Source organism: Lampetra fluviatilis, chromosome 11, assembly GCF_964198595.1.
Source record: "Lampetra fluviatilis chromosome 11, kcLamFluv1.1, whole genome shotgun sequence".
In the NCBI taxonomy this organism is placed as follows: domain Eukaryota; kingdom Metazoa; phylum Chordata; class Hyperoartia; order Petromyzontiformes; family Petromyzontidae; genus Lampetra; species Lampetra fluviatilis.
This window is the reverse complement of record NC_136285.1, coordinates 9,444,110-9,453,978: the sequence shown is the minus strand read 5'-3', so window position 1 is coordinate 9,453,978 and position 9,869 is coordinate 9,444,110. Positions and strand designations below refer to the sequence as shown.

The 9,869-nt window shown below is 43.3% G+C and overlaps 1 protein-coding gene across 1 annotated transcript; it reads right to left on the bottom strand.

The window, feature by feature from the left end:
• Positions 1–1,119: 1,119 nt before the first annotated feature.
• Positions 1,120–9,592, bottom strand: LOC144934695 (metabotropic glutamate receptor 3-like). Its single transcript, XM_078860742.1, has 6 exons — positions 9,502–9,592; positions 8,666–9,292; positions 6,966–7,821; positions 5,531–6,591; positions 4,247–4,421; positions 1,120–2,469 (listed from the first exon to the last, which is right to left on the bottom strand). The coding sequence occupies exons 2-6, from the start codon at positions 9,152–9,154 to the stop codon at positions 2,396–2,398; spliced, it is 2,655 nt and encodes an 884-aa protein (XP_078716868.1). The 5' UTR covers positions 9,155–9,292; positions 9,502–9,592; the 3' UTR covers positions 1,120–2,395.
• Between the last annotated feature and the right edge of the window lie 277 nt (positions 9,593–9,869).

Genomic DNA, 9,869 nt, shown 5'->3' with positions numbered 1-9,869 from the left:
GATAGCCTTGGGTAACAGCACATCTATACCGTATTCCTCTTCTAACGTTGTATTTTGTTATCCTGTATAATCTCAGGATATCTGTTAACATTTTTGTGATAGATTTTGATCATTGCTACGGAGCATTAGATGTCACCAATTTAAATAAGAAGAAAACTTGTCGTAGTAAGTGCATTAAAAGTTGGTGGCAAAATAGAACAAACTGGGGACAAGTTACCCAAAACCACAAAACAGAATGTTCAAGAAGAGGAGAGGTATGCAAAGAAATGTAAATGTCACGAAGAAAATATGAAACACCATTTTTTTTACTTACAGAAAACAATTAGGAAAAAAATTAGCGAAGGCAACAAAAATTATTGCGAGCATCATAACAATCAATATTGTTTTATATTTATATTATTTTATCATTTCCCTTCTACGTGACTTTACCGAAAGAACCAAGAATATGAATCCCTGCACTCACGAAAGCTTTTAAAGAGAGCATTGCATAAGCAAAACAATCATAGTTAAATAACAGATACTGCAGTAGCGCCCGAAAGCAGGATGAAACCAAAGTGCATGGTGGAAAATGAATCATAACATTAGTAGCGGAATTCTACAGAGACCTTGAGAGCATATAATTCACATACCCAGGAAAGCATTTGTTCAGGAGAGGAGGAGGATGATGTTCCAGATGTCACATGTGATGCGGCAAGCCTTCACAGTATGATAACAAGGGAGAGATTCGCGGCCTGTCTGCAATAACTTTACACAGAAATGAAACGCCTCCGATTGGGGAACGAGGCCTCTAATAATTTGCCAATGAAAAAGATGGGGAGACAAACCCGATTTGAAGATTGAGAGACCCATTATTAATCGAATTACCCCCATGTTCATGACGGGTTCACGAAGACCAAAGTGGAACAAATGACGGTCAATTTAGAGGGCAACCAATGGCAAGTGTGAAATTGGTTTTAGAAAAGGGTTCTCTTGCAGTGACCACACGTACATTCTATCAACTCGATGTTAAAAAAGACAAAAGAAGATCAAACCAATGTTGCCTGGCTTTTTGTATACTGGGAAAGGGCAATTTGACTCCAAGGAAACTGACGCAGTCATTCAAGCTCCCACAAACCAAGGTCAAAATCAAACATTTACTTCGTTAACATGAAGACAAATATAGTTTCAAAGCTTGTTGATACACTCTCATTTGAAACAGCGATATACTGTCGTTATTTAAAAAAAAATACTTTAAAATATTACAAACGATGACAATTTTAAATAGGCATCATACAAGTTCACATAATTAAGAAAAAACTAAAGTCCTATGGAATATATGCTTGATACATTGAAATAAATTCGTTGTTTTATTATTATTTTTATTATCTCAATACAGTATAACCATTACATTGCCAGAATATTTTGAACTGTTACATTGGAATGCTGTGACATATATAAATGTATGCCATACAGTTGAATAGAAATGGTACCGTTATCCATTCCTACTTATCGTCGTGCTTACTTTGACACAGTTCACGAGTGAGTAAAGATGCCCAACGCATGGCAGCAATGACGTACGGTAAATAGAGCAGCAGTAATGTAATTAATCACCGACTTTCAGTACGCGACCACATGATGCACTATGCTACAGCAATACAAACACACCAGCAGATGAAATATGCATATGCTCACTACAATTACTGCCCTCCAAGTTCATACATTGCTTTCCCTCTTTTCAATCAACACATTCTCCTGAAAGACAAACTGCATGAGCGGGCGGTCAAAATGCTTTGTTTCGAAGGTATCCAATTAGCACCCACGTTATAAAATACGAAACAACACCGCCTTGTAATTTCATATCCACCAATACTGATGTCACATGATCAAAACAAACATGTGGCTTCAAATACGTTGGAACACCATGCAAGAGTCATGTTTTAGTAGGTCTCAGAAGCATTTTCACCACCCCTCTCTGATCCGCATTCTTCAGTGCACTGTTTCATATTCCTACTCGTGCCAATCAGGGATATCTTCCCCCAGCTTCATAGGGTGAAAATCCCAAAAATCGAGAAGAGCTGTTTTTTTTACAATACGTTTGCATTTTTACTTATACTGTGCTGTACATGTTGCCCTTTTCCCCATAAGCGTTAGGTCAGTATTTTGTTTACACATTACTGACCGTTTCTTAAATTTAACAAAAAAAATGCATTTCATAATAATGTACATATTCGTATTAAACACCAACCGATCATGAGGTATAATACTTGAAAATGGTTAACGTATTAAAAAGTGATATGTATACAAAAATAAATTCACATGATGGTCAACATATAACAGTCGGATATGGCTTCCGTGAGTACCACACAGCTCTAGGCTTCATCTCCATGCTCGACTTTTGTCTTCACGGGCAAAAGCATCACAGTGAAGACGTCGTGGAATCAATTTCCTTGCCACGGAAAATAGTCGGCACATATGGAGCACTTGCTGATGCTGAAATAAAAAGAAACAGGAAATATTTCGTCAATTGGCTATCCAATTAGCCCAAACATCTGCTGGTGAACATTACTGCTTAATGCTGTGGCTTATCCACAATTCCATGCCATGTCTCCACCTGTTTTGTTGTTGTTGCCCCGAGGGTCCCCAATTCACTCCCTCAACCCACATAGCAACACTCATCCCATCTCGACGATAACTCAACAATCTCCCTCCCACAACTACCGGCCTTACTAAGACGAAATGTCACGCGACTATAGCTCGTGCATCGTTGGTCACGTCGGGCGCTGAGCGAGTCGAATGTAATGCAAACTTAATGACACGGCGAGTTACGCAGTGGCTTTGGTTGATAATTACCCGCACAGACCACTTTTTGCGAGGTGCAATGAGTAGCATTAACGAACGCCCTTTAACTTAATCGCGAAATTCCCACTTGTGATGGTTGCGTCGTAAGGAGGGATCCTACATTGCAATGTTTGGCAAATTCTGCTCACGAGTGTTTGGCATGTGGAAGGGAAACTAGAGTGCCCGGAGAAAATTCACGCACGTGTGGAATAAAGTTCCAAGTTCCACACAGAGAGATTTAAAAAGTAATTGCTGTATTGCCATTTACTGGCCTCCATAAATCTCAAATTTCATCTCAAATGTGATCCTTACACGTAACTTTCCATTTGGAAAGAATATCATTTATTTAAGTATTATCCCCACTCATACATGAGGATAACACTAAATTTGGCACAGATGCATTGAAAAAATTCATTGCTATGCTGCCACCTCCTGGCCAATTCGCAGTCCAGCATTACAAGATCTGAAGTTCCTAGGCAGCCCCCCCATTGCATATATGAAGCAGGCTCAATCCGGCCTAGCTTCCAAGATTTGTTGACAATGGACATATTCAGAGTTATCTGGTCATAGGCAAGGGTGAATGGGAATATCGAGCTATCGCACGATAAATCGCAGTTTCCCTACAAACCACATGTAGCCACTCTCATTAAATATTCTCCTTGTCCATTCCCCCCGCCAATGCCAAGCTACATTTATGCTCTGTCGTACGTGGCGATGATTAACGGAACCTGGAGGCGCAAGCAGGGCCGGATTAACACAGTGGCTTCGGGGCTGCAGCCGTGGATTCGAATTTTTATGACACCAACCAAAAATATAGACCGCTTTATAATAGCAATACTGGAGCACTACGATTAATCTTATCATGCCATTGTATCACTATGTGTGCCAAAATGAAAATAGTTTCGGTTTTTTTCCTATTTGATTCAGCGTTCACAGTTTGTATATGATATGTAAAATCCAGAACTGAAATATCCAAGGTGAATGCCAGGGTTTGGTCAAGGGTAGTGGTAAAAGAATCAACGAAAGGTGTTGGATATACAAAGGGGAGGCCATGAAGCAATAACTGCCCCAGGCTAAATCTGACCAGAGGGATCAGCATAGCGGATGGCTGCCAAAAGGAAGGTTGTGAGTTCATATCCTGGTCAGGGGTTCAATCAGCCCATCATCCCTCTGGGGGGTCTATAAAATTGGAACCGTTTTGTGAGGAAGTTGTTAGCGGTTATCCTATTGATAGACTCACCCTCTATCATGAGAATGTCGAATGCCATCGCTGGCTCAAGGCTATTAATAGAAGATGAGCATCCTAAATACAACTCCGATTACCACGATTGGCTGTGACGTATGGTGCCAAAGAAGTTCAGCAGACATACATTTGAAGAAGCATTCCGTTTCACTTGGTAAAGTGGTGAACATCGATGGCGAAGCTTACGGAGTGAAAAGGAGGTGGCAGTCCCTGCGGCGAGGCTGATGGTGGTCGGCTTGGGTGGCCTCTCCACGTTCTTGTGCGGCTGGAAGAGGATAATGTTCACTTTGGGTGCAAACAGGCATCCCAACACCACCGAGCCACTGAGGCTCACAGAGACACAAATGGTTGTGGTTTGGACCTGCAGGGCAGTAACAACACAAAGGCAGCAGCTATACCAAGAGCAAGGGACATTGTGAAACTAAATAACTTTCACCTGGGGAGCATAATAATAAGACAATAGCACGTATGGCACGAAGAATACGATTCATGCAAATACATGTGCAAATAATTCAGCACACAAACACATGGTCTGGCCAAATTTGAATGCCTGCACTTATATTTTCAACGGTCTGGTTATTTAAATACTGCACCTATGATGTTTAATGAATGTTAATCAGGGAATGTATGCATGGAGTTACCATGTGGGATTTGTATTAAATATAACACTGGTCAACACATTTTTTCTGGCATAAGGTATTCCAACGGTTATATTGTAATTTTGGGGTGCTGATTCCAAATCTGGCATCCATTTTTGTCTATCACATCAGGTTTTTCAGATATAAAATATTGCATTTTCAATAAAAACTGCAGAAGAAATATATTAAATAAATGTGGATATCTACATAAAATGATATTATAAACACACTATCCTAAAATACAGCACCATATTTTAACACTAAAGCAGTCACTAACTCGAAACAACTTGCAATCATAAGTGACAGTTAATTTCGGGTAAAATAATTGAAAATGGGGTATGCCGATAGCATAAAAATGATGTGATAGAGCAAATCTGAGATCAGATTTGGAATCAGCACCCTGAAATTAGTCTAAAACAGCTGCAAAAGTCCAGGCCAGAACATTTTTTTTTGTTGACCAGTGTAATAGATCCAGATTTGTTTTTACATATGCGTTTCAAAACTGGCTCCACGGTGACTTGCAAACAAGCTTCAACGGGTCATGCGTGCATAATGCATTCACTTACCTGCGTGTAAAGTTATTTACTTATTTATCTAAACATAGCAAGACAGTCATATCTGCAGATAGGCAGTAAAAAATAAGACTGACTCTATGAAACAAAATGCTTTGTAATAATTCACAATTTTACCCACAAATGGTGCCGTTAAAACTAAAGCAATAAAGGCGCTGGCAAAGAACTGATAATATTTACATATACGTGGCGATAACTTCACAAATTATTTGCACAAGTGGGTTAAACTGTCACATAGATTGCTCAAGTGCAATACATACCCTGTAGTCACCAGACGTTACGTAAAAAATTGGCACGAATGCCAGCCAGATAATACATGTTGTGTACATGGTGAAGGCAATAAACTTGGCCTCGTTGAAGCTGTCGTGGCATTTTCTGTTCTTGAAAGCGTACACAGTGCACACCATGACAAGACACACATTGTAGACCAAGGATATTAACACATTGGAGTCCCGGACGCTGCACTTGAGAATGACCACCTCCCGCTTGTCTGGGATGGTGAATCGCCTCAATCCCGGATTCTCCACAATGAGCCAAATGGCAACAACGGAGAGCTGGATTAATATCAGGGTGAGACAGATTACCATCTGGGCCAGGGGACTCACAAATTTTGGCCTCGTGCTCCCGCCCTCTCTGGCGTTGTTGAACATTCGCGAAATCCGATTGGTCTTGGTGAGCAGAGCGGAGTAGCAAACCACGAATGACGCGGCGAGAATGAGCCGCCGCAGAGCGCACACGAGGACCGTGGCCTTCGCCACGAAGGTGAACGTTGTGCTGTAGCACATGGAGACGCCGGCCAGCAGAGCGTAGCAGAGCTCCCGCCCGGAGGCCTTCACGATGGGCGTGTTGCCGTGCACAATGAAGGTGATGAGCACCGTGACGGTGCAAATGAGCCCAATGCAGGAGATTGCTATGGGCACCAAGGCCCAGGCATCCTCCCACTTGATGTACTCTTCCGGGAGGTCATAGCAGTCTCTCAGGTCGGCCGAAGGCCATCTGCCGGGGCCGCAGTCCATGCAGGTGAATTCGTCGTAGAGGTACTCATAGGGCTGACACGGAATGCACACCCAGCAGCAGGAGTCGCCCAGCTGCGTGCTTTTCATTTCGTTTGGAGCACATGGGTCACTGCACTGAGACACCGGAATCGAGGATTTGGCCCAGTGTATCTCGTTTGCTTGTAAAACCAGGCCTTGTGACCAATGGCCAACTTTAGTGTACGAGTATTTTCCGTTTGATTTCTGGAAAATGAATATGTTGTACTTTGCCAATCCATCACCAGATGAGTCGAACTTCACAATTCGGTCGTGATCACCAAAGGGAGCTGTAGCACAAAACAATCGAGATTTATGAAACACATGCAGTACACAGGGGCAATACAGCTAGAGAATTATTGAATGCAAAACATTTAATACCAGGGATATAAATAAATAACCGTGTGCATGCCTATTGTGTTTTTATTAATTATGAGTCAAGAGCTCAAAGTAATTAAAATGTCTTTTCAGTGAGCATGTTTGTATCTTACAGTGTAATTGTACCGACACACGGCCTATAATTTTTCATTCCATGAAGAGCAATGGGGCGTGTGAGTGAAATTACCTTTGCCCAGACTTATGTGTTTGTGCAGCAAGGGCAAACTATATTTCCACTCTCTCTTTTTTTGAACATTTTCTTAAGCTGTGAAATGTATTACCTTACCTTGGAAGCTGACATTTAAAATAAATTCCTTATACAGCTTAACACCATTGATTGGTGTGAAGGCTGCACATAGCTTGGTTGTGTTTGGACAGAGTTCCTTGTGCATGTTATGCAATGCGTGGGCCAAAGCAAAAACTGCATCAATCACGAACATTATTTTGGTCTCTTGCTTGTAACTGCTTCTTCGGAGTGACATGGATGCATTGCAGACATTTCCGTGCCGGTGTCCACGTGACAGAGTACACTGGAACCTCTGCTGCCAGAACTCGGTGAACCACGGGTTCCTTTTGTTCTTCGCAGGAAGGAGACTTTGGAAATATTCGTCAAACTCTTTCACCCGCTGCGAGTTCAATTCAATCGTTAGTGCGCCATCAGCAACATCCTCTTGTCCTTTTACGACACTTTCCAAGGCACCCCATCCATCACTCGCGACCCAGTAGAACGACGCGTGGAGCGTTCGGGCGGCGGCCAACAATTCCTTGGCGTCGTCGCTCCTTGTAAACAAGACCACAACCTTGGCGTTTGGCTTCTGCATCAGTGCCTTTATAACGCCGTCGTATGTCTTTTTGTTTGCCGACCGTCCAACCTTTTCGGATACTGCAATGCAGATGTTTCTGGACCTGACCTCGTGCTCAAATGCCTCCATTCCGGCCTCGCCGTAGTCATCGTCAGAGGCCACCGTGCTCACGTACGTCCACTTGAAGAAGCGCAGGATCTCAGCCATGGCTTTGGCCTGGTAGAAGTCTGGGGGCACCGTGCGTGCAAAGAAGTCGTAGCGCGACTTGTCGCTCAGCTTTGCGCTCGTGGAGGCGTAGCTGATTTGTGGGATTTGGAAGAGGCGGAGAAGGTTGGCTACCTAGAGTTGGGGAAAAAACACTGTTTAGTATTTGTTTTATATAATCGTTTATTTATTTATTATTAAACAAGAGTCCGGTACAAAGCGCACGTGACGGACAGAGGGGGTACAAATATTCCACGAACAACAAACCCGAGGCCAGGTGCCCCACGGGGCAAGGGAGAGAGAAGGTATTTGAGAAACAATATATGATTTATAAATAAAGTGGTCTCCCCCAAAAACGTTTATTATGAATTTTTTTTATGTCGTTTATTCATTTGAGAGCGCATTCAGATTTTTTTGCCATTTTCAAGGGAGTGCTGCGTGGACGTAGATGCATTTTTATTGGCACTGCGAATTAGTTTTACGTTTAGTCATTTAAGCTTTGACACCAAAAGGCAAGGCCCTATTCCTGCTATTGTCGCACCGTCTATAACGTCTACTTGGCAGTGGGTGGCGTGTTTGAAAATGCCAAGGCCACCGTGGCAATAACCAGTTGTTTAATTGAAAAAATCAAGTCGCTCTCCAAGCACCCTTTTACCGTCCATATAATGCAGTACAACGAACACACGATTAGTGTAAATATTGAGCAAATCCAACAATCTATCTCTCTCCTGTCCCTCGGGTTTGAGAATGATGACAACAATCATCAGTTATTCTGGAGGGTCTTCATGTGGCTCCACAGACCAGTACGGGCATACGATACTAGTTGAACAACAACCCTGAATTACGGCACAATATAAAATTAAGCTCGATCAGCACGTCCATATGCAATGCAACATGCACCACTAAAATATCACCCGGCTCAGAACTTTCCCCACGCAGCAAGTGTCGGATGTGTATAATCAGACGAGTTTATATTTACCTGGATGGAGACGCTGCTGTAGGAACCGCCGATGACCCCAGCGATGGCCGTGGGTCCTTGATTTTGGATTGCATACGAGCCATCGGGGCACATGTACTCCGTCTCGTCCACCTTCAGCAGCGACGAGCGAACAAACTCCAGGGACTGCTCCAGGGCGTAAGTGTCCCTGGAGCATGTGTCCAGGATGTGTGCTCCCAGCTTTATTCCGGGCAGCAGCGATGAATCCCTGTTGATCTGACCCAACGCAAACAGCATAGCCTCCAGGCGCTGGATGCCACGGTCCTCGTTGATCCTCCCACAGTCTTGCGGTCCACTGCCCTTCTCATGCACTGGGAAGAGGCCACCCAGAACCAGGTCTCCGTCCAGTCGCACCTCTCTCTTGCCACTGCCACCCTCATTTTGAGTGAGAGCCACTTGCTGGGCTACCAAGCACGTTAGGAGAAGAGAAATGAAGTGTTTCCCTATGGCTAGCACCTTCGGATTTTGCATGCTTATTGCATTCGTTTGAAACTAAAGCTGTGCACTAAATATGCCATTAATATATAGAGGCCGATGTCTTCATTTTCACGTATTTTTACTTTTGTTTTAATGAGTTGTTCCGCTCACTCTTTTGTGGGTTTGTAATATCTGAAAAAAAAAGATTCATATATCTGTCTGTACGCAGACACTTTTAAGTTATGCCATTATCCTATGGAAATTGATGCAATGAAGACACAGATACTATCGTTGTAACATAATTAACGTTCATATTACTACCATTAAAAAGCAGTGAACAAAACAAGACGACTTACAACATTTCATCAACAGAACGAGGTGCCGTATTATAAAGCCATCACCTGTGCTTGAAACGAGGACATCAGCACACATGTCTGAAGATGATTGCTGCCGAATGCACTGCTAACCTCTCGCCAGCTCTCTCTCTCTCTGTGGTCCCCTGCGCGCTCTCTCTCGCGCTCGCTCTCTCTCCCTCTTTCCTTCTTTCCCACCCTTCTCTCTCTCTCTACTCCCCCTTCATCCGCAAGGAAGGGGCATTGGGATTTTTTCTATTTAAAAAGCCCACGGCATAACCAACAAAACGTGCGTGTGTGTGCCTCTACACGCGATGGGGAGCAGTAGTGTAGCGGTTAGCTGCGCTACAAACCCGGCGACCCGGGTTCGATTCCCGCTCACGGCCAACATCAGTAACGATTATCTGAACCGGTCC

Coding starts and splice junctions, on each gene's coding strand:
- LOC144934695 (XM_078860742.1), bottom strand. CDS start 9,154: ATGCAAAATCCGAAGGTGCTAGCCATAGGGAAACACTTCATTTCTCTT. Junction 6,592..6,965: donor TTTAAATGTCAGCTTCCAAG/GTAAGGTAATAC, acceptor TTTGTGCTACAG/CTCCCTTTGGTGATCACGAC. Junction 4,422..5,530: donor TAACGTCTGGTGACTACAGG/GTATGTATTGCA, acceptor ACTGCCCTGCAG/GTCCAAACCACAACCATTTG.